Here is a 24,372-nt window from a genome sequence, read left to right as displayed (position 1 = left end):
AAAAACTTTGCAGGTGAACTACATCGCTCTGATCTCATTATGAAAGAGCTGATGCTTACAGATGTTGAAGTAGAACTCTGGGGACGTCTCCATCTGTTTTACCTTTCACCGAGTGCAGAGTGTTCTTTTGTTTTAAACATAGCCAATTCCCTGAGGTTGATATTTAAATCAAGGATTACTAACAGCAGCATTTCAGTATATAAAATCTTTACTCCACCTTGTCGCCGTCCTCTCCAGGGGGACCCTGTGGACCAGCCGGGCCTGGAAGACCAACAGGACCTTGAATGCCGTCACGACCAGCAGGACCCATGGGACCTTTCTCTCCCTTAACATTCAAGACAAAGAAGTGTTGCAGCAGTCAAGTCAACGTTTTTCTCAAAGAAGTGTTTGATTGAGAAAGTGCGAGTTGGACAGAAGTACTCACAGGACCTCCTTTCTCTCCAGCAGGACCGGGTGGTCCTTGGGGACCGTTGCGTCCTGTCAGACCAATGGGACCTCCGGGGCCAGCAGCACCTCTCTCTCCAGGAGAACCCTGTCACCACAGAACAAAGACACATCAGTCATTGCTGCATCATGTTTTTAGCTCACTGGTGAGGCACATTTCCTGCAGAAAATGTGTGAAACAACGAAATGCTGCAAACAAGTGTGCTTGGTTCAAATGGAAGCACCGCATTATGACAGCTGTGCTTATTAAAGAGATTTTCACTTTCATTTTTGGGGTTTGTATTCACAGAAAAATACCGACATTCTTTAAACAGAGACTTATTTTATGTGCCCACAAACTCTACACAAAGACACTATTCACTGAAGAGTCCTTTTGCTACAAGCAAACAATAGAATACACAAAATGTAACCTTCTTATTTGATTACATTTTGATTTTACTGCTGCAACAAGCTGTACAGTAACTAACAACAACAATAAAATAACTAGGAACAATAGTAAGAGCCCACTTTCAGCCTCAAAGCTTCACTAGGATGAGCTGATGAACCAACTCTTATCTTACTAAAAGGATTCAGCTGCTTCCCTCTGCCAAGGCCTTATGGGAGGTCTCACCATTCTTTCCCACATCGGCGTGTCTTATTACCCTGCTCTTCACTACTCCCAGGTGGAGGCTCATTACAGTGTAGGTGGCCCAAATCACATAAACGGCAAATACGTCTTTGATCAGCAGGTCATTACGGCATCCTCCTACCCAGGAGAGGTCTGCGTTCAAATAAAACACGTGCATGTGTGCAAGCCAAAGATTCACCCTGATTCACTCACACTCACACACACACACACACACACACACACACACACACACACAGAATCGGCTGCTGATGTGAGCTGCCACCTGGCACTCATATGCCTGGCCCATTTCATAACAGACAGACACACACACACTCACACACACACACACACACACACACACACACACACACACACACACACACACACACACACACACACACACACACAGATCCAAACTGTCATCCCCAGTCTGCCAACATGCCCGCCAGGACACACAACACATACAGTTGCACACACAATTACACACACACACAAGTTTCTCTGACTCATATAACTTCATGCTTTCTTTCCACTTCCCTCATTTCACCATGTTTGTTGACAGTTAAAATGTTATTAAAAGTTTACTGGTGCGGGATGCAAGTCATCCATATCTTTCTCTATAATTTAAAACAAACAAACCAACAAGAACAACAGAACTACCATAGTATACTTATTTAAAATCACAATAAAAGTTTGTGACTCAACTTGTTGCAGTCATTCTATCTGTTTTTGCTCCTTTCTCGGTCTGCCTCAGACAACACACACAACCCTCTAAAAAGAGGATGAAATAGCAACATACACACACCACTCACAGACTTTCCCACAGCAGCTCAATCTCTGGCAGGAAATCGATGGAGGAAAATATCACATCTCTTGTGTGCGTGGGCATTGCACACCGGCCCTCTTTTTCAAGCAGTTTTTCAAACACCACCAAAAACTATCACATGTTTTCAGCCAATGGCTCACTTTCAAGCCAATTTAAGAAAACTATCTCATTCCGCAGTGGAAATGGCTTTACTCATTCAGAGAACACCCTCCTCCTCGCTTTCATCATCTTTTCATCCGTGCTCTGCATATCCGCTGTCATCTAATCTGGTGTTGCTCTGTCGCTGGCGAACAGGGGCAATTATCGGGAGCCTGCGTTTAACGCTTGAACAAAATGTCAGACAGTTCAAAGCTGCCTGTCAGTCAGCTTTCTGTACAGATTCACCACCGGAGCTCCCGAGGCTTTTCATTGCATATATCGCTAACTGAGGGGCTCAGAGACAAAGGCAGAGAAAAAGGGCCCCACTTATTTATGGATTACCCTGTCATTCCTTCTCCTTTTCTGGGTCCTAAACTATGTGAAAGCACAGTATTTATATACATATACAGTAGTATATAAAAGGATATCCTTTACTGAGATTAAAGGTGAATCAATTATGCAGAACATGCACTGTAAGTACACATAACACGGCGAAACATCCTAAGTGTATTAAGATTGATAATTAATTTAGTGAAAAGTTTAAAGTAGTTAAAAGGGTGCAAACAAGACTTCTTCTATCTTTGCCACAACAGTTGCTATAGCAACAAACTAAACATGAGAGAAAAACATCTCCGAGAGTCACATTACTGGGATTAAACTAGCTGTTGTTCAATTACGGCAATTCAGAAATGATAAGGCTGTGCTTCAAAGTGATCATGTTGTGTACTAGTTAGTTTCTCTCTGAGTTATTGTAAAAACACTATAAATCAAGCAGCAAATAGCATTTTATGAAACTATAATACACAAATTCATGAGCCTCTCATTTTAAAATGCTAAAAACGAATCTTTGTGAAAGTAAAATGCTGATAATAGAAGAAAATAGCAAAAGCAATTGTGTGACCATGGATGTGAATACTGTGTATCTTACAAGGCTTCACACAGTTTAAGATTCAACCTGTGTATTATCTGTTTTATTCAATAGCAGTAGGTGAAAGTGTTGTACAGGGTTTCTACAGGTTTCAACGAGTACATTTAAGACATTTAAGACCTACTTCATCACAAATAAATAAAATGGTAAAAAGGATTGTATTTATATAGTGCTTATCGAGTCTTGCGACCACTGAAACCCCTTCACTTGCAAAGTGACTGAATTTATCCACATTCACCACGGACATTAAACTGAACATTACTACACAGAACAAGATCGGGTGACAGCAGGCGTTTGCTGGTGGCTTTTGTGTGGCAGCTTCATGTTTTTCTGACTTTTAATAGGCTTAAACTGAACGCTAAATGCCCTGTGACAGATCTCATGGAGGTAGGACTTACCAATATTAGATTAGGTAACATTCACAGAAACTGTTTTTAACTTGTGACTTCTAGAAGTAGCTGTTTTTTTAAATAATAATAATAATAATAATAATAATAATAATAATTTTCCCACTCAAAACATCACGACACACTGGCTGGGTACACTTCGATAGATTCTGACCAGGCTGCACAGTTAGCTTGACATTTTAAGTGCTATATTTCAAATTATTGGTTGTGAGACTTTTTAAGACTTGTTAAGGACCTGCAGAAACCCTGCTTCTATTACTTTTGTAATCAATTTAACCAACTAAACAAATAAAACACAATTAAAAATGATAATAAATACTGAAATGTATTCATGTTGACCAACGTCTTTTTAACTATACTAGTCTTGATTTCAGTCACATCGCCCTGCTCCACTCTACCAACCTCTTAACTGTAGTTTACATTACACTGGAGAACGGAGCTCCGCACTGCAAGCTCAGCTTCGTTCTCCACAAGTCATTTTCACTGCAATCTCTGTGACAGGAGATGAGGTAACCATAGTAACAGGCTACTTACGATGGGGCCGGGGGGACCCTGAGGCCCTTCTCCTCCCTTTAAGCCACCTGGACCCTGAAAGAAGAGGACAGGAGAGGGTTAGATCTCGTTCACCCCAGTCCGCCACTCAATGCCATTTAAAGAGCAGTAATCACAGCTGTCAAATGGGCATTTAAATGTTACCGTGTGCGTGTGTGTGTGCGAGTGTGTACGTGTAGGTATGTGTGTATCGAGGGCTTAAATCCGCAACGACATACGGTAACTAGCAATTTGTGATCTGAATACAGTTCTAAAAAAGGGAGGACATCTTTTAAGTAGTTAGGTATCTCTTCTTTTTCGAAGATGGGTCCACTTTCTCTTCAGTAAACTTTTGTGAGGTCTACCTACAGTGTGCCTTCCAGATTGATGCACTGTACATGAAATCAAAGGGCAAATATGACATTTCTTTGAATTTGCGTTCATGATTGTCATGTGATTTGCTCTGAATTTACAGAGGCAGCAGGTCATCAAAGGGTTAGTCCACTCAAAATTAATTATAATAAAAAAAAAACATTGCAGATAGGTTTGGTTTTATTTTTCCAAGTTTAGCAACATAAATTTAAAGATTTCTTCTGTCACCCCAATGAAATTGAAGTGATTTTTTATTATGGTTCTCTTATGAGAGAAGCACATACTGTATTTCTTCTGAATTACTTGCTAGCAAAGAAATCCATATGAAGCCTGTTCAGAGCGAGGTCTATGGATTATCCAAGACGAAAGTGGTCGCTGTTCCTGGAGAGAACGGACCACAAATAAAATTCTATTTACATCCTTTGTATTGGGGTGGAGAAGGAAGTCGATGAAAAAATAATGAAAAATAACAGCTTGCACTACTCCAAAACTTAAACGACATACGATCTCTGTGTCAGCGCCGGAGCTTTGGTTCTTTGTGGAGACAGAAGTCCCAGAAACTTCTGAAACTTGAGCACATAAAACCAAAACTAGATGAGTAACAAAATAGGGAGAAAAAATAGGGAGAAATCAGGCAATAACAGATGCATTCTGTTAATGAGCTCGGCAGGCGGGAGTTTAGTTGTTGGATTTGTCTAAAAATCGGCAAACTCAGAAAATAAACAATGTAATAATGATGATAATTTAATGGTGCAGCTCAGAAATATTTATGAATAAATTTCAAAGATTTTCAAAATATTTAGTTTGGCTGCAGTACAACTTCTCCACAGAAAAATTGGCGATTCTTTAATAAATAATGATATAGCCTTATCAGTAGGCGTATCTATATTACTAATGCAAAAGGAGTCATTAAATGAGCTCTAAAGCAAATGGGATGAGGTTCTGGAGCCTGCAGTGGGCCACAAGATCAGGTATAGCCCATCTATCTCTGGACCCCCGTCATCTCCTCAAGATCCAAGCCCCTGAAAGGCAACGCCTGTGCTGCTGAATCATAGCACCAGGAGGCTGAGATTGCATATGGAAAACACAGTTCACCAGAGGCAGTAAAGACTTTCATTATAATAACTAATTTACAGGCTCCGACTGAGCCAGCAGGCACAGACGCTGCCAAGCAGGCCTCTCCAGCTCTTCGGCTTCCACATTTCACCATGGCTGGAATAATCTTTCTTTGCCGGACACACAAAAAGTTATTTATTGGCTCATATATTGCCACTGTGCCTTTCCTCAAGACTGAAAGACTGAAAGATTGGATGAAGAGCGTGTGTGTGTGTGTATGTGTGCGTATCGAAAAGAGAAGAATAAACTATTTGTGTTTGTGTGTCAGTAAACAGAATGAGATTAACTTTTATGTTCCTGCTCATACAACAGGTGCATGCATGTTTGTATCCTTGTCTTATTGGATGCCATCACTTTGAGAGACACTGGGAGGCTGTATTTGCTTGTGTAGTGAGTGTGCTGCCGTTATGAAGAGAAAGCCATCCCACTGCACACATGGGACAAACATAACGGTGGTAATAAGTCTGGGCAGTGCTGTCGTGTGCTGTCTTAATGGTCAGCCTTGAAATGAGCCTCAGCCTCAGTCCCTCAAGCTGATCCTCTAACAGCCTACCACTTTCACCTTGAACTTTTTCTCACACCCACACCCACTTCTTTTGAGAATTAATTTGGGTTACTCAGAGTGTATGTGATGTACTCACAAAGTCGTGGGTTTGAATCAGAATTAGAGGGCTTTGACTCATCGCCCAATTGAAAGCAAAACAGGAATTCCTTTCGGAGAAAGAATCTACCAGCGCAGCTAAAAATGTGGAATTATTGCAAAAATTATAGCTGACTAAAGATATATTTTGCAAGTTTAAATACTTTGTCAAAGCTGCATTGACAACAGACTACAACCTACTTCAACCTTGCTGAGATAAATGATGATAAAAAATGCAAATATTGTGTCTGGCTCACTCCTCTCTGTTACTTCTGAGTAAGCCAGTTCTGCACCTTTCAGTCTGGTCCATCGCCAAGCCTGACATTTGGTTTAACAGCAGGTAGTTAGCCTGGTAATTGGGGTTTGGAGTTAAATCCAACCGGGTGTGTGCTCGGGATGTGGGCTAAGAATACTTCTGTGTTCACACATGTGCATGTTTGCATGAGTGGGTGGTCTGTGTGTTACCATGGCCCCTGGAAGACCTCTTGCCCCCTGGAAGCCCCTCAGTCCAGCAGGTCCTGACTTTCCACCAGGACCTTGAGGACCTGGATCACCCTACAGATGGAAGAAAAAATAACATCCACTTAACTGACATCTGATATACCCTGAGGTAATCATTAAACACAGATTTGCTTTGGGTGAAGACAAAGAGCAGAGCAGAATATGGAGGGAGGAAAGTCAGAGAATTAAATTGATCTGCCTGACAAAAGCTGGAATTATTGCTTATTATGTGCAAACAACAGCAAGTGTTAAGAAGTAAAGGCAAAAAAGGAGAGATGTGCCAAGTTTTAATGAACAATATCGGAGGATAATGAAGTCTAGAATACACCAGATATCAAACAAAGCCATCTGATCTATTTTTTAAATTGCCGTACCATTGCACTTCAATTATCCTAAACATAACATTACTTGAGATTGTGAAACTGCTAAACTAGTAAGACACCCTGTCAGTTTCTCTTAAAACGTGTTCAATATTTAATCTTTTGAACCCATTCATTTTTTAACGATGACTGTTTTTTGTTACAGTGGAAATGCATGGTATGAAATCTTAAAGAGCTTCAAAAAGCATTTTAAAGACCATTTCTTATTCTGATGTTAGTTGTTAAAAGAGACAAGACAAAGAGTACATGTCAATAAACAGAAAAAGACTTCTACATCACGAAATAAACGTTGCATGACTTCAGATGTTATGAAAGTTTGATCTTCAATTACAAGATAACTGTGCAAAGTTGGCCACAACTTCAAGTAGTTTGTATTCCTCTTTATGATACTTTGTTATATTAAAATGCAATGGTTAGTACAAGTGTAGGACTAAAGAGGTGGTCAAAAACACCAAGCATGACGCATGGAGCTACTTTTGACTGGTGCATTTTGCATTTATAGCATACACACGCTCATTTACCTTTCCACCCTCTTTTCCAGCAGCTCCAGGTAGACCTTGCTCACCAGGTGGACCAGGAGAGCCTGGGTGTCCTCGCTCTCCGCTGGGTCCCGTCTCTCCAGTTGGGCCCTGTCAGACACAATGGAGACATATTAAGGTCAATGTGAAATAAAACCTGATTCCTAAAGGAGATATGATAACGATGATGACAGTAGTGGTGCATCAGATGTTAACGATATCTCACATTTGACACTGGTTAACAAATCATACTTTATTTTTCACATCCTTTTTGCTTTTTTCTAACTGTAAATTGAAGTCTTAATGAGGTGGAACAGTTGATATTCAGCCCCCGCTTCATTACTTGAAGACAAGAGAGCTCACTAAGAGTTCTTTATATAACCATTTGATGCAACTTGTGTACATTCTGTTGTACAGCTGTTGTGAAAGGTACATATTTAAATTTCAGTGCCTCATAGTTCTCAAAAAACAGAAACAGGATCAGTGAGGAGGTGCAATGTACTGTTTATCTACCTGTGGTCCAACCACCCCTCCGGGTCCTGGAGGTCCTGTCTTTCCTTGGAAGCCCTGGAGGGAGAAACAGAGATAAAGTTGACTGTACCCAGGGACTTGTATATAGTAGGTAGTGCCTACTTTGTGCTATACAGTATGAAAGGAATTTTTTTATTTTCCACTTCTTAAGAATAGTAAAAGTATCTTTATAACTCATTTGTCCTTATCAGTCTATAAGATTAACTTTTTAAGCAGGAAAGATCATTTCACATCCAAAACACCTCCCTTGTGTCAGGTATTTTCCTTCCAGTGGTGGAGGAAGTGCTCGTGTGCTTTATACATGTATACACGTATACATGTAGTTCATGTGTAAAATCTGAATGTACAAAAAATTGGGAATTAAAGTTCTCAAATAATTGTAGTGAAGTAAAAAGAACAATATTTTCCTATAAAGAGATATAAAATGCAAATACTTAATAGTACTATGTACCTCAAACGTACTTAGTTACTTTCCATCATTGTTTTCTACAAATGAATGTCTTAACCTGAAAGGCAGACGATTGCATCAGTATCAAAATGCGAAAATGACACTTGACTCCTGAAAATTACAAATTATTTACATTCTGAACAAATGATTTGATTTGATTTGTACTGTGAAGTTTTCCTAACCTATTGGCTCCTATTTCTCTAAGGGGTTGAATAACAGATGACATTTCTTGGATGGACATTTTTGCTGTAAGCATACTAAACCTGTAGAGCATTACTTACTCATCTAAGCTCAGCTGTGCTCAATTAAATTCACTCCAACTTTGCTGTCATTGAAATAAAGAACATGTACAACTGTATAACAGAACCGTTGGCTCTAAAACCAGCATAAAAAAGGTGTATGCTACTGTATCCTTTACTATCGCATCTAAAACTAATCTGTATACAACAAAGAGTGGATATCGTCAATAACCCTGATGACCAGTGACGTCAGAATCTGTCATCAAACAATCAATGATAAAGATTAGATGAGTGGCCATCAGCTGTTGTGATGATGTACTAAATCAGCACAGCTGTGCTGCAGTTCCCATATTCCATTTTCTGTTACTGGAGCTTCGCTTTAACCTGAAGAACACAATTTGTATGCTATTTCAGTGATCCTCCTCCTTGCCTTACTTTTATTCTACAACCTATCTGGGAGACTCAGTGAGGAGTGGGCGCTGATGCATGATGTTCAGGGTCACATGGCATGACATATTGCATTCGCAGACAAAACTACCCACTCACCGTCTCTCCCCTCTGTCCGGGATGGCCGGGCAGGCCATCTTTTCCTGGTGGGCCCTGGGGGGTGAACAGGTAGACATTTCATAAAAGACATCAGGTGGTAAGTGTGTATTAATATTTGAGAAGCTCATATGAAAAGTGTCAATGTGGACTTGTTGTGGACGGTGCTAACTTCCAGACACTTTGACAGCAGCTACTTACATTGGGTCCTTTAGGTCCGGGGAAACCGACGGGTCCCTGCGGTCCTTGAGGTCCCTTAAATGAAAAGAAAATGAACAGAGTGAGTAGAGAGAAGAATGGTAAGGAGCACAACACAACATCTAGATGGTCGTTTGTATTTCAGTTGATTTTAGTTGCCAAATCCAGCTTTCTTACTATGATTAGTGGGAAATCATTCAGCCACCTTTTTATTACAAATTTTAGTGATTTTATGTCAGTTTCAGCTACACAGAACTGGGTTTCTTCAGGTTAATTAAACATACATTTAGAAATAGTTAATTAAAGGCAGGTAACCAACAGCTACTGGAGGGCATATACAACTCTTGATTTATATCTGGTTTGAAAAATAGCCATAGTTCACTTTGAGTTAGGATTCAATGCACCCAAAGTACTTTTCTGTCACTGACTCAGTGCACAAACTTCAAAATTTCAAGAGGCACTGATCAAAAAAATGTGTGATACTCACCCTCTCTCCTGGCGGTCCTGGAGGTCCATCATTGCCTGAGGTGCCCTGAGGAGAAAGAGAAGGCGCAGGGAAAAGTTGTCATCTTTAGACAAAACTGTCAAAAAGTATGAAGTGTGAATAAAATGTATGCAAAACACTGACAGTGAGGTTATATAGCAAGCCTGCACATTTCTTTTTCTACATGAGTTGGCACCTAAGAGTTGTTTTAAATATGATTGATAGTTTTGTTTTTGTACATTTTTTATGTGATATTGACGAGCATGAGCAAAGTAACCTGTTCACTGCCATTGCTTTGGTTTGTTACAAAGCATTCCTACTACTGAATTTGTTCATTTTCACTTTCATGGTTACATGTTAAAAAACATTAATTATCATTGGCCACACCATCATAAATTCTAAAATGGCCCTGTCTCTCACCTTTGCACCTGGCTTCCCTGTTGGTCCTCTGGCACCGCGTCCGCCACGTGGACCCTATAGACATGGTATACAAAAACGATACAGTTATCTCTAGGGAAATAAAGAGGATTTTCGTTTTTTTGGTTCAATATAAGAAAACATAATGAAACAATAAGAACAAAGTAATTGTATAACGGGCAGGTAATCATCTGTGAAATTCAGTGCATATCCTCTTCAAAAGACGAGCTGATGAAGCCCGAACACAACTACACAAAGGAAGGGATTTTCATCTGAGCACAATAAATCATTTATGTGGAGGACTCGGGCTGAGTTGGCAGACAGATGAAATGCCTACCGTTGGGCCACGTTGCCCTCGTGGGCCTGCTTTGCCGGCGATTCCCTGAGAAAAGAAGAACATTAGCTTTAATTTGGGACGTAATCTTTCCTTGTGGTACTGTTTGATCTCTTTTTACAAGTTTAAGCTAAAGCAATTCTACAATAACAAATACACTCAGACAGGCACACATGCTGAAGGTGGTTTGAGAGAGGGACAAAATAGAACGATCTGAGCATCTTTGGACAAAAATAAATAATCAAATTGCTGCGGTAAGTGGTTACCCACAGGCACTTGACAGCTCGAACTACCTGTCAGTTGTAGCATGCCGGGGCAGGGGTGTCTGCCTCTCAGTGTCTGTCTGAGAGCAAAGACGAGCACGTCTAGTCAATAACAACCCACCCCGCCATTCTACATCCCTCATTGCTTCATGTGTAACCATCCTCAACCCGACCAATCTGCGGTCACACATCTTGTTTACAGTTTGTCCCTCATTTTCGTCTACCCTTGAATGCTAATTCCTGATTGCACTACAAGGCCAAACGTTTGTGAACACCTGTGTTCTCTTGCCATTTGGGTTTTCTTTTCATGATTTAGGCTCAGCTCCTTAGTCCATATTTCAAGCAGTTGTTTGCCTCCAACTTGGTGGTGAACATTCGGGAAAGTCAGAGTTGGATGTCGAAGAACTAGACCGAACAGACTCCTGACCTCTGCCCCATCTTTGGGGTGAACCGGAATGACCTTATTGCCTAATATTAGTGGCCGACCTCATTAGTACTCTTGTAGCTGCACTGTTGAGACATTTTAGGGATTCATTAGCAAACTTTAATGCTGACACAGTTGATTCCCAAACTGTGAAACTGTAAACATGACATCTATTACATGCTGGCCCATCCCTGGCATCTCTCCTCTGTTGCTCGTCCTGAGATTCTTCCAGTTTTTCCCCATTAAAGGTTTTTTTGGGGGAGTTTTTCCTTTACTGGACAGAAGGTCAAGGGATAGAAGGTGACTGTAAAGCTCCTTGAAGCCAATTTGTGATTTTTGGTGTGTGGCTATGTAAACAAAATGGAATTACTTGACTTAAACTGTGTACAATCATAGCATCATCATATACAGCATACTATTTATATCATTTGCCACTTTCAATGAACGACTCTAAAAAATCTTAGATTGAAACTGAATGACATTTCTGGCCTTTCTCAGTCAGGTCTAGCAGGAAATATCCTGGGAAGCAGACAAATATGCAGAGCTCATTTGCTCCAGCAGATGCGTCTGGTCCTTCTCCCATTCAGACAGATTTCCATCCAATCTGGTCCTTATTGGGCCAATCACAACCGTTTGTCTAATATCAAGCTGGTTTGATACAATGACGCTCCACATTTGAAAAGACACATGTCACACTGCTCTGATTGGTTGTAGGTCTATGCAATAGCGTCCAGTCTGCAGGACGGAAGAACAGAAGTTCAAAATGCCCGTCGTCACGTGATTCACGGTGACTTCAAATAGCTCCAGGAAGTTCTAAGTGGGTAATTTGAATGCATGAATACAGAGAGACAAAAGTACGATGTTTGTCAGTTCGTAGTTAATACTTGATTTATTCATTGATTGATTTACAGTACTGGGCTGCTCGTATTTGACGCTAAATTCCAGTAACTATTAAGAGGCTCCACAATCCGCCTTTGCTATTGTCTATTGGAGTAAACGGAGATGACGTGACTCTTCACTCAAGGACTCTGGTCCAGGCCAACAAAACTGAGATCAAACTGTCAAACGAGGCAGTGCTGATCAAATATGAATCAAGATTCTGCTACTGCATTGATTATTTCCCACATCAAATGTCTTCAGAAACACATGTTAGTGTTCGGTGTAGCTGTAATTTAAGAATTTGAGTTTGCCATTTTCTTCCAACTTGAAATTGGACCAAGGACTGAGCCAACTTGCAGGCGTCACGCAGCAATACGCCACACGTTTCATTGATCTGATTACTTAAAGGTCTAACCAAATTTTGTCCAGAGGCATTTTGGTCTCCACCTGTTGATTAAGCCCCTTGGAAATCAAAAGTGAATTGAGAACAACCAGACTAATATGCATTTGCAAATTAGGATACACTCGCCATCCTGTGTTTCAGTATTCCACTTAATCCATCCATCAAATCTACATTTCACTAATAGGACAGAGAATAATGAAAATTGTGGCTCACCCTTGCCCCCTTCTCGCCATTTGCTCCAGCAAATCCAGGGAAGCCAGTGGAACCCTATGAGACAAGTAAAAAAAAATGAGAGAGAAAAAAGGGAGTGACAGAAAGGGGGAATATGTTAGAGAGTTGAAGAGATAAAATAAGAGATGTCTGCCATAGTCCAGTAACAATGTGACGTGTGAGGTTGAAGACAAAACAGCACCATTCCATTTGGGCTTTACTGACCAAGGCTCATTAACAGAGAGAATGTGAAGACTTAACAGGAGTACCGCAAAGCTAGCCAGCCAATTGTTAGCACATGGCAGAAGTTTGTAGTTTGAGTTCCCACAGATTGATTAAACCCTTATTTTAATACTTAACAGCAGCTCAAAGACAAAGTTTCTCCCTCGCCACTTAAAGACTTTCTGACACACACAGAGGTGCTGGTGGGTTGTTAGCACAGTTAGGAAGCAAAACAGGAAGATAAAAAAGGCAGTGGGAGCAAATAAAGACAAAGGAAGGGGAAACAGGAGATCCCCCTTGATACCCATCAGCAATTTAGTTATTGGACTTTCGCAGGCTGTGCCCTCTGATAGTGGCGATGGTGCCAGTCAAACAAATACTGCGAGGGGGAAATCACTGTTGGATGAATAAAACTGAGCAGCGTACCAATACAGCCTCGCTTTGTGCAGCATTAGGTAGCTGAATATATATTAAACCAATTTAAGTTCAATATTTTTTTGTCTGAGCTGCTCGACAAGGTCATGTGCATGTCTAGAACTTACTCTGATGCAATGCACATCAGTAGTGCTCATTACCACTCACATGCATATGTATACCAGGCATTATACTGTTCAGTATAAGCAAGGGCACCACAACAAGGCAGCGTGGGCAGAATTGCAAGAGGTAAACAGCCCGACATCGTGGAGACAGCAGGAAGGGAGATCTATGCTGCTTAATTTGTTTTTCACAGAGGTGCAGTTATGGTAAACTGAAAGGAGAGCTGGTACTGGACAAGCCTGACTTGCGCCACAGAGATAAGACAGTCCACTGAAGCCTTTGCAAATGGCATCCAGAATTAACGGTGTGGGAAAGCTGTTAACAGAGAGTGATGGGGTGCAACAGCCAAAAACACAGCCAGTGGAGGGATTCGTGCACAGGCTGATTGAGGGGGATAAAAGCTGCAAACGGGCCAGGGCTTTGACCCTGAACCTACTCATGTAGACAATGTGACATTTTATAATGCTGATGTTGCTGTGCAATGTGCCAATCTCAAACAGTAAACGGAAGTGTATCTCTTAAATTGTATGAATCAATTAAGAGAAAAAGAAAAAGTTAACCTCCTGTAAAATATAAAGTATCTCTAAAATGTCCATTGAAGCATCCTCATTATAAGTTACTAAAAACAGCTTCCAACTTTGTTTGAACTTAGTGAGTGGGCATCACAAATCTGAAATAATGGATATCTCCCTTTTCTTTTTCGGAAAAAAAAAAAAAGAACCTCTTCAATCCAGGCTGTAGAGATGCCTTTGCCTTTCTACCATGCCTTTTTTGTCTCTCCAAAAATACTTTTGAAAATATTCAAAGAAGATCTGATCCTGAGCTCCAGTGGGAACCTTTGCTCAAAATGATTTATGGATACAAACAAAGGAATAGCCTTTGTGTTTTTGCTTTAGCCAAATACAATAACTACATATTTATAACACCGTTTTCACTAGTGACATGTTTTACTGGAGAGAAAAATATCCAGTAAATAGAAAAGTAAGACAATCGCTTGCATATTACTGGAAATAATATTGTAAATTGTAGAATTCTGTAATTCTATCTTATTTCTTCCCCCTCTCCACTTTATTTAATTTGTCCAAGCTTCGTATTAATTTGCATGCCACGCTCAGCTCAGATCCTGCTGACATTAACAGACAGACCTGGAGACTTGCCTATGTGGATGTTGTGAGAGTCGATGTATCTGACCCATCATATCAGTGCCAAGCTGTCAGTGCTGACAGCAGCGTGGAGGAAGCAGCTGCAGCAGCACATCTTGATTGCGGAGCTGTGGCCAAGACTGTTAGATAATGCTGGGAAGAGTCTAAGGAGAAAGGACAGCTGATGACTCCGGCAGGTGACCGTGCTACTTAGGCTTCTTGTGCCGAGGGTACAGTGAATGTCTGCTTGGGTTTGTCTTTATGTGAGTAAGGGTTAGTCAGCAAGTTAGTAGATTTTAGATGTGGATGTTGATCAGACAGACATGAATAGGAGGTTTGGTAGTGTGCACAGGCATATATAAACAAAAGCATAACAGCCTCATGATGAAAGGCAGAGTTTGTCCTTCAACTGTTCACATTACTGAGTAGGCAAACGTCTCCTCAGCTGAACTGGTCTTGACCAAGAGGGCGAACACCTACAGCTTGCCGTAAACTCTGACCTCCCAGTGGAGTGGGGGCTTACATGGGAAGAATTGCTCTGCATTGATCAGCAGAGTGCATTATTACTCTCATCACACACCTTCGAGCCTTGTCTGCCAGGGTACCCAGGCAATCCAGGGACTCCAAGTTTTCCCTAAAAAGAGGAAAAGAGAAAGAAAACACAGACGATGACTTCTCATTGTGCCACCAGAGACGTCGTCGTAGACTCTGCAGTAAAGTTCACAGAAGCATTGCAAAAAGCAATAAACGTATGACCATAAAGTTTTACATGTAGTTGGGGAAATTTTTTAATACCATGTTTATGAACATTACATCATCCGTGTAGAGGCCTTTTCTGCTTTTAATCCCAAATGTGAGGTCACTTTGGTCTATTTTGCTCATTTTAGACAGTGTTTGGTCATTAGGAAGCACACGAAATCTGATGTAACCACTTTGAAACTAAAGTCAAGTCCTGTATTCTTATTTAATTTTGAATTCAATACTTCTAACTCAGGTTATGGTAATTTATAGTTCTACTGTGCTGCTGCACTAATATTAAGCAAATCAGCATAGGGAAAAAGTAACATTCAAAGGGGAATGAAACTGAAAATGTATTTGTGGCAGGTGGGATTAGCTCATCGGTGTGGCAAATTATGACTTTCATCTTTCATCATCAAAATAACTGAAAAAATTACTAATTAACTTTGGAGCTTCAGTTTCCAGGCTCGTTTTACATAGTTTCTAATTATTTCAAGCGTTCACCATCCATGGTCTCATATATCAAATTTATTCTGACATTTATTCTAAAATGTCATTTTGGCTACGGAATGAATCGATCCAAGTCTATTTACTTTACAAAAAAGAGATCATTGATCAAAGCTCTGCTAAAGCAGTCATAAACTATCATTTCTTCTCAAAGGAATCACCTATATTTTAATCCTTTAATCTGAATGGAGAAGATCTCCTTGTAACCTTCAATACCTATTTGTCGGAGTGTTCGAGTGCTGAGTGTACTGCAGCACCATGAAGCAAGAAACACCATGGCAAGATCAAAGCTCTGTGGAGAAGTGTTGGCAACACAAAGCCAATTAAATGGGACTGTTGTAGAGCTGAAGAGGGGTGGAGCAAAATCTTATCAGGGCAGCTGTAAATCTATAGTGAACTACTCTCCTCAGACTGCTTTCTCTCCAGTTCATTAAAGACATCTATAAAAAAGAGAAATCTTGACCCCGCAACAGCGCGTAAACAGACCACATATGTTTACTTACATATGTATGTTGTTATTTTTTTTAATCACTAAAGCATTTTAATAGCATTTGTGTGTAATTATGGCATCCGATCGAACTTGAGCCTGAACTTCAGCACGTCAATAAAACACATCAATCAAATACGATACAGCACTTAGACATCACTCAAAATGAAAATCCAGTTTTATGATTGCAGGTATTGATTATTTACCTTCTCTCCAGCTAATCCCAGGGGACCAGATTCTCCGTTGGGTCCTGACTTGCCCTTGGGGCCCTCAGGGCCGTCCTCTCCTCTGGGTCCTAATACACCACCCTCACCCTTGATGCAAAGAGAACAAATGTAAACAGCGTGATTATTTTATCATTTTACCACCCCATCTCTTTCTGCAACTGCAAACATCAGTATTCTCTATGGAGATGATGATTCACCTTGTCGCCCTTGAGACCCATGTCACCTTTGAAGCCGGGGAATCCATCCTCTCCCTGAAGATGAAAGAGATAAAAAAGAGAGTTGAATGTTTTATTGAGTATCAAAGAGACAAAAGTGATACATTCCAGTAAAATGGTTCATATCTGAGATTCTTTGAATAGATGAAAAGAGGAATAAGTGACAAAAACATAGTGAAAGTTTATCATGACAGTCCTATTTCAATAATGGCAATCAAAAGTATAAGGGCTCGTTACGATAGTTTAACAGAGACACCTAGTGGCCACTTCATTGAAGCATTCAAATAAGAAGTTCTCAAGTTATTCCTCACTGTGTCTCTCTCGCGCTCTCTGTTCTTCTACTGACATCTGGTGGTTAAAATTCAGAATGCAGCTCTCAATCAGTTACCACTGCTTCATAACAGCTGTTTTCTCTTCATATTATATATAAACGCCAATTTTCTGACATGTTTTTGTAACGCATGAAACTACGAAGTAACTAAATCATAACACAATAAAATATGATAAGCATATAACCTAATGTTTCACTTGGGATTTAATGTAAGACAGAAGAATCAAAGTAGAAGAGCTTTCAACAACTTCAGTATTTCTAGGTCATCTCTGAAGAGCTTGCTGAAAATTGAGAGGAAAATCGATCCAGTGGCACTGTGATGGCAACAGGCTAAGTTCAACCAGAGCCTTCCAAGTAAACAATGGCAACAGATCCGTCTCCACTGAAACCTCCCTGCAAACAGCCTCATTCCCGTCTAATGTTCCACACTCCATTACAACTCAGTGGCATGAGGACTTAACTGCCAGCCTGATGGGCCTTTAAGAGTTTTTTCCACTTGCTGGATTCCAAGGAAGCCTCATTTGTGAGGGAATTACACAACTCTCCATTTTTATAGAGATGACAACTGTCAATCATGTTGAGAAAGAAGAAGAGACTGTTTACCTTTTCCCCTTTGCCACCTTTAAGACCTCTGATTCCCTCAGCACCCTGAAGAGAGAGGAAAATAGGATGAAATTCAGAGAAATTCAGGAAATTCATCACGGCAGGGTGGTATTGTATGACTAAGTTACTGCTTACTTTCACACCACGAGGCCCGGGGTAGCCGATGGATCCCATAGGACCAGGATGACCCTGAAAGATTGAAAAAAGTGTTATATCCATTTTTATATTGGGCTTTTTCGGCACTCATTGCAGCTTACACCATAGAACAATAAGGTGGCAATCAAAGAAAATAGCAAGATTATCCAATCACAGGAAGGAATGAGTGGTCCAATTTAGTGTGCTCTATTTTTGAGACAGTTTAGCAGATATTATCTAAATTGTGTGGTTATATTTAACCTCACCCTACTGGCACACTAAGCAGGCTAAACAAATGCTAAATCTAATTATTTGCCCAACCCAGCCTTTTCCCTGTGCAGTGACACATGATGATGATGAATCTTTGAGAACAACTGCAATTACATACTTTGCTAGAAAAATCCAAATTAACAACTTAACTACATCATACTTACAGCTGCTCCTTTCTCGCCTGCAGGACCTTCTTTTCCTGGGTGACCCTGTAAGAAAAAAAAAAGTCCAAAAGATTTAGCTGGATCATCATATTAGTTTGTGATTTTGAGTGAATGACGGTGGAGTCCAGTGTGCTACTCACAGGAGGGCCATCAGCACCAGCAAGGCCGGCCAGACCTTGTTTACCTTGAGGTCCCTACAAAGAGAAAGCAATAAATAAGAAGTTAAAAAGTCAGACAGACGGATGGATGGTAGACAGATGAGTGCACACCTCCCCACTGATAACAGAGTCATGGAGACTGATACAAGTTCAACTACTTGAAATATTATTAAAATTCCACAAAACCACAAGCAAACTACTTTCAGTTGGATAAGTATTTATGTAGGAGTAGTCCTATGGTAATATGCATGTTGTGTGTGTGAGTGCATGTCGGTGTGTGTGTCAGTCTTTGTGCGTATGTTTAAGCCTTTAGAGAAGCCAATAAAGGTCTATAGCCTCAAACAGCAGTGTATCTGCAGAATCACTTATGAGGTCTTAGCTGAAACATTCACTTATCGGTGCAGCAGAGCAGAGTTGTGGTAGGAGGACTGAAGGGGCTGAGTGGGTTCCCTCTTTACTTACTTTTTCACCAGGGGGCCCGATCGGACCTTGAGGACCAATGAGACCCTGAAAGACAATCGAGATAGGTCTGTTATTTTTTTAAAAAGTTCTTTTTTCAGTACATTTGCGGGAGAAGAACATGTGTTTTGTAAGTTTTGGAAAGTCTATACCTGTTTTTTATGATCTGCTGTGTTAGTAATTTGCTTATTTTGTAATGTGTTCATCTTCTTTCTTCTACAATTCCAGCCTTTTGTTTTTGCTGCTTGGCCACTTAATGCTGCTCATACAGATGTGTTCAGATGGGTTCATTCAGCTGTGCAAACCGAGGTTCAATCTTTTCTACTCTTATTTTCAAGTAACACATCTTGCAGACCCAATAAGGAATTAAAAAAAACTTATTAACAGTTAAAATAAGCGAGCTGTGTTATTTTTCTACGGGCCAATGCCTTTGCTGGAAGGCATCAATCCGCCTCTGGCCAGGTGTAACTAAAATGAAGTTATTTATCCAACCTGTATACCATGAGGACAGGTCCCTACTAATACTTTCCAGGGGAATGACGCCATCCTGTCCATGCTGTGAGCGTCAGCAAGGCTGAAAATCTTACCTGGCAGTGGTCATTTAGCCCTGGCTACAACATTGGGTGTACTGTTTTGTATTAAAGATGACTCCAAAGTGGAATATTTTTCACCGTGCCACCAACTAGACAACGTAATCGGGTTATAAGTGCTATCAAATCAGTACAATATGTCTCATCTCAGCAGGTCACAGAGGATGTTTTTCTTCTTCGAGGACACAGAGAACCAAATCTAATGAATATTTACAAAGTACTCTGCTCTATTTCAGTTTTAGTTTTGTGGAATGAGGCATGGAGAGAAAAAAGTAAGAGGAGGGAGAGCAAAAAAAAAATATGTGTGTGAATGTTTGATTAAGAAACCAGGAGTTCTTCCCATTGCACAATGGATAAGGCAATGAGGATGGAGCATGAAAAGGACAGAGAGGCAGAGAGCATGTGGAAGACTAGAGATGACAAGAGAGGGATGAAGAGACTGGGGGACACAACAGGACAGACGGACTGATCAGACAGGGAATGGAAAAAAGGAGATAAAAAGAGAAGGAGAGGAAAGATAAGAAACTTACATGAGGACCAGGCATACCCTGCTGCCCAGGAGGCCCTGGCTCTCCTTGTGGACCCTGGACAAAACAAAGAAAAAGAGGAGGGTACAATCAGTATTTCCAGTTGTTGTAAAATCCATTTTATTTTTTCAATTTTATGCTTTAAATCTTCAAAACTATTGAAAATTTAACACGATCGCCAAAGAATCCAGAGAATTTGGATGAACACAGCCAAAGATTGTATTGACTGTCAGTCACATGGCTCTGGGTTAGTTCAAAACTTTGCTTGAGCTTGCTTGGATATATTGATTGAATTGTTTTATCTAATCTATGTCAAGAATGTGAAACAACAAGGTGAAATTTTTGGGGAGAAATGTGATACACAGGCTTGTGAAGCAGAGCTGTCTGTGTTCTGCAAAGTTATGTGAAGTTCCTATGAAAGCCAACCAAATCTGATGGCTGGTCAGAATCTAAGTTTGGCTATGAATACAGTTTTCTCCAAATACATGCTGTGGGGCTGCACAACCATCTGGGTATGGATTAGGGCTAATAAGACTGACTGGAATGGTGGGTTGTTTGGTATCCCTGCAGAGATTTAGTGTGTCACAAACCAAACATATACAAAAACAGACAAGACCCTTGTGAGGCAATCTGCTCCAGCTGTTACAACAAACACTAAATACAAATGCTGGATTCAGTGAAGTTTAGGTTGCCTGACTGTGATTGTTAGCAGGACCTCGAGTGAAAAATGCAAAGTTGGGCATTCATTGAAGATCCAAATGCTGTCAGTAAAAACATTCAGGTTCTTCACTCGTAAAGGATGTCTTAAAAACATCCATATGTTAGGGCCATGTGTGAGTGCCAGAGGGCTTCATAAACGCTTAGCTCTACTACTGCGAATACTTTCAAGTGTTCTGCTTTGATTTTTAGAATATGCCGAGATCAATTTCAACTACATACTGGAGAAAGTAATGAAAAGCACAACATATTCCTCTTGTTTTGTGCCGCTTTAACAGTTTCTTCTTTCTTCAGCTCAGTGACTAAGTGACCACAGACAATGTGTGGGCTTGTCCAGCTGTCCTAACCAATGATCTGTTACCCTCATTGAGACATCCCGCTGAGACCCTCCAGGAAGCTGATTGTGAGATGGGACCACGCACAGACGGCCCTTTCTGTTTTCATCCCTCTTCATGGTGGCATTTTCAGTCTGCAGGCTTTGTAGTTAATGGAAAAAAAGTCTAACATAACAGCTATTATAAGACTATCCCCATCTACCATCTCTAATCAGCAAATGACCTATGACCTCCATTCTTGTGTTCACGTTACACAGGGGTGAAAGGTCACTGACCTTCAATCAGCCTCAGGCAGGCTAAATTATCTAATGATTGCTTAGGTGGTCTTGTGTGCAGGAACACTCCTTTTCTGACAATCTGATTTTATCCACACGCTGTCTGAAATATCAATTATGAGCAAAACCTAAATATTTCTCACCATGTTTCCTTTAGGACCAGCTTGGCCATCAAGTCCAGGAAGACCCTGAAGAGATCAAAATGTTATGATGAATCTCTTCAAAATACCTCAATATTTTACAATCACTTCATTGTTTTCAATTGTTTTTCTTTTTACTTATTTTTGAAGTGGCATTTTTTCCAGTGTGAAAATTGAGTGGTAAAGAAAATCTGCTTACACGCTGTCCTCCAGGACCTTGAGACCCTCTGGGGCCAAGCAAACCTCGGGGACCCTGCATGTCAACACAGAATAAAAATCAGGTTTAACTGCCAAGTCGGTTTTCACATACATGGATTTTCTTGGTATATTGGTGCGTAACAATAAACAGCATAAGAAAATAGGGTAGAGTATACATTTGATAAAAGATAAAAGCAAGTACTGCAAGTACTGTAAAGAAGCAAAAATAGAAAGTTGACCAAATCACATGAAGAAATAGTATAAAAACAATCAAAACAATTTGTACAATGAGACATTTTTTAAGTAAGACAAACAAAAGTTAAAGAAATTGTCATTCATGTTAATTTGTGTGGAAATGTTTTTAAAAATAGGCAGGAGATAAAAAAAAACCTAATGTAGTGAACGTCATGTGCACTAAAAATCTTTAAAACTGGTTTGACTTAAGTGTGTAAAATACTGACCCACTGTGGTCATATATGGTAACTGCAGGTGCATTTGAGGGAATGAGCACGGACGTGTTTTCTTATCTTAACAGCTTAAATCGTGCACTTAAAATCATTGTACTTACACATGCTCTTTCATCATATGGAAAGTGCAAGTGATGAAACACTCTGCAACTATTTCTTTAAAAGGGAAATGTTGGTTTGGGTATGACAGGGAGCAAGCATTTCTCATGCAACTCTATGGTCCATTTGAACTGAACTGGGCAGAATATGGCAATTTCTCATGGATAATGACAGAACAACACGTTTTCCCAGTTCTATTTTCTGATCTATTTTTCAGAGACATTCTGTCTTGGCAAGGTCAAGATTACAAACGGTACTTGCAGACAGGAATGTCGTTACAGTTGCGAGAAGAGAGGAGGGCGAGGCTGTGTGTTGAAATAATTGCCAAAATGAATGTAGCGGAAGGAATGAGGGGATTGGGCCTGTAGTAGCACAGGAAATGGCTAAAATCGGAGTCATATTCATCATATTCTTATCTTTGTCCTGAAGAAATAAGATGCAGTTTAACAATCCTGTCTAACCGTATCATCAGATAATAATAAATACACTTACACTCTCTCCAGCCACACCTCTCTGTCCAACCTGGCCATCTTCTCCCTATGGAGAGAAAGAGAAAGAGAGCATTATTAAGGAATGCAGGGTCATTTTGAAGACTGATGACAAGGTGGCTGATGTACTACTTACTCTTGGGCCATCCTCTCCTGGAGGTCCTGGAGCACCTGTAGAGCCATGTTCTCCCTGGAGAGAAAAGATCACAGGAAAGAAGTATCAACAAAGAGAGAGATGACCAGAGGCCAGGTTGTGTTCACTTTGTCTTAAAAGAGAGGCTGAAACAGAATCTGACTTCTTATTAAACTGCAAGAAATACGTACATTCGAGGGAGGTTTTGTATTTTAAATACAAATACTACAGTATATATCCTGATTTATCCTATATCCTGAGAAAGTCGCCTATCCACGTGGGGAGAAAAGTCAGTGTGCAGCAAAAGCTCCTAATTTTTACTTTGAAAAACTACGATATGGGTCAAAAATTCAGAAAATACGGAGAAATGATGCCTTTAATCTACAGTAAGCATGGGTCACCGCAATTGGCATGTACCTATATAGCTGCTCTCTATAAGCACTAGCCTACCTCTGCTGGCCCTGTAATTACTCAGTATAGGATAAGGCACGAGAGCCTGTCTAGAAATACCCTCTGTGATCTCTGTCCTCTCTACAAGGGCACGAATTCCACAAGCACTAGACTCAGCCCACCTCATTCGCCTCCAGGCCTGGTTAAACGCAGCCCAAGTGGTTCTGGAGTCGCTCCCGCCTTTCATAAGTGGGTCAAACGCCCTAATGAGTTCAGCTGGTTCAGAACTCATGTCTGTCAACACATGTCGGCACATGAGATGGATTGGACGTGGCCTTTGAACTACCAGTGCTGCTGTAAGGACAGGGCACGGTGCGGCAGTGCGACTATGATCAATGAGGATTTGGGTCCACAAATAAAAGACTGTAATATCTTATTTTTGGAGACGCATAGAAGTCTCTAATGATGTATGTTCTCTGACCTTGTTCAGTCACCAAAATCCAAAACTCTTGCTCCTCATACTTACTCTGTGTCCTTTTTCTCCAGGAAGACCAGGCAGGCCGTCGAAACCTCTGTCACCCTGCAACGGCACAGTGACAAGTGGTTAGTTTATCAATCACTTTAGCAGAGCAACAGACACCGATTGGTTTATTGGGTAACCTGGTGTGAGCTTTACCTTGGGCCCTGCCTCTCCGGGCATTCCTCGAGCACCATCAGCTCCGTTACGACCCTGGATGACACACAAATATCATGGAAAACACATTAGAAAAAAAATATTCAATTATCTTGAATGGCTCTAGAGAATAAACACAGGGACAATGTGATCATTTATCTAACTAGTTCAAAGTGAAATAAACACGGCTTTATGAATTTACACAGCACGCACAGACGATTATTGGGTGCAGCTGACTTATTTGAAATGAGGCCATGTTTGAAACTAGTCAGGCTCTTCTCTTTGGGCACTGTAGCTTTGATCCCTGCACACTTGTTGGCGTGACATATTAGAAATTTGGCAATTGAAACTTTATCTTCTGCTG

General features: G+C 40.6%; 1 protein-coding gene across 1 annotated transcript in view; it reads right to left on the bottom strand.

Annotated features, from left to right (window-relative positions):
• The window catches only part of col11a1b (collagen, type XI, alpha 1b), a 91,371-nt gene that overhangs the window by 24,966 nt on the left and 42,033 nt on the right, over positions 1–24,372 (bottom strand). Inside the window, exons 17-43 of the mRNA XM_084369844.1 lie at positions 24,012–24,065; positions 23,862–23,915; positions 22,949–23,002; positions 22,817–22,861; positions 21,760–21,813; positions 21,564–21,608; positions 20,097–20,150; positions 18,980–19,024; positions 18,500–18,553; positions 18,360–18,404; positions 17,926–17,979; positions 17,791–17,835; positions 16,839–16,892; positions 16,621–16,728; positions 15,263–15,316; positions 12,785–12,838; positions 10,606–10,650; positions 10,272–10,325; positions 9,855–9,899; positions 9,371–9,424; positions 9,173–9,226; positions 7,922–7,975; positions 7,412–7,519; positions 6,475–6,564; positions 3,885–3,938; positions 425–532; positions 218–325 (exon numbers count right to left, since the gene is read on the bottom strand). Of these exons, the coding sequence (XP_084225970.1) occupies positions 218–325; positions 425–532; positions 3,885–3,938; positions 6,475–6,564; positions 7,412–7,519; positions 7,922–7,975; positions 9,173–9,226; positions 9,371–9,424; positions 9,855–9,899; positions 10,272–10,325; positions 10,606–10,650; positions 12,785–12,838; positions 15,263–15,316; positions 16,621–16,728; positions 16,839–16,892; positions 17,791–17,835; positions 17,926–17,979; positions 18,360–18,404; positions 18,500–18,553; positions 18,980–19,024; positions 20,097–20,150; positions 21,564–21,608; positions 21,760–21,813; positions 22,817–22,861; positions 22,949–23,002; positions 23,862–23,915; positions 24,012–24,065 (1,647 nt within the window). The remainder of the gene's footprint in view (positions 1–217; positions 326–424; positions 533–3,884; positions 3,939–6,474; positions 6,565–7,411; positions 7,520–7,921; positions 7,976–9,172; positions 9,227–9,370; positions 9,425–9,854; positions 9,900–10,271; positions 10,326–10,605; positions 10,651–12,784; positions 12,839–15,262; positions 15,317–16,620; positions 16,729–16,838; positions 16,893–17,790; positions 17,836–17,925; positions 17,980–18,359; positions 18,405–18,499; positions 18,554–18,979; positions 19,025–20,096; positions 20,151–21,563; positions 21,609–21,759; positions 21,814–22,816; positions 22,862–22,948; positions 23,003–23,861; positions 23,916–24,011; positions 24,066–24,372) is intronic.

Source organism: Pagrus pagrus (assembly GCF_965226575.1).
Source record: "Pagrus pagrus genome assembly, chromosome: 12".
Classification (NCBI taxonomy): Eukaryota; Metazoa; Chordata; class Actinopteri; order Spariformes; family Sparidae; genus Pagrus; species Pagrus pagrus.
Note: the sequence above shows the minus strand (reverse complement) of the source record. Positions and strands in the feature narration are given on the sequence as shown.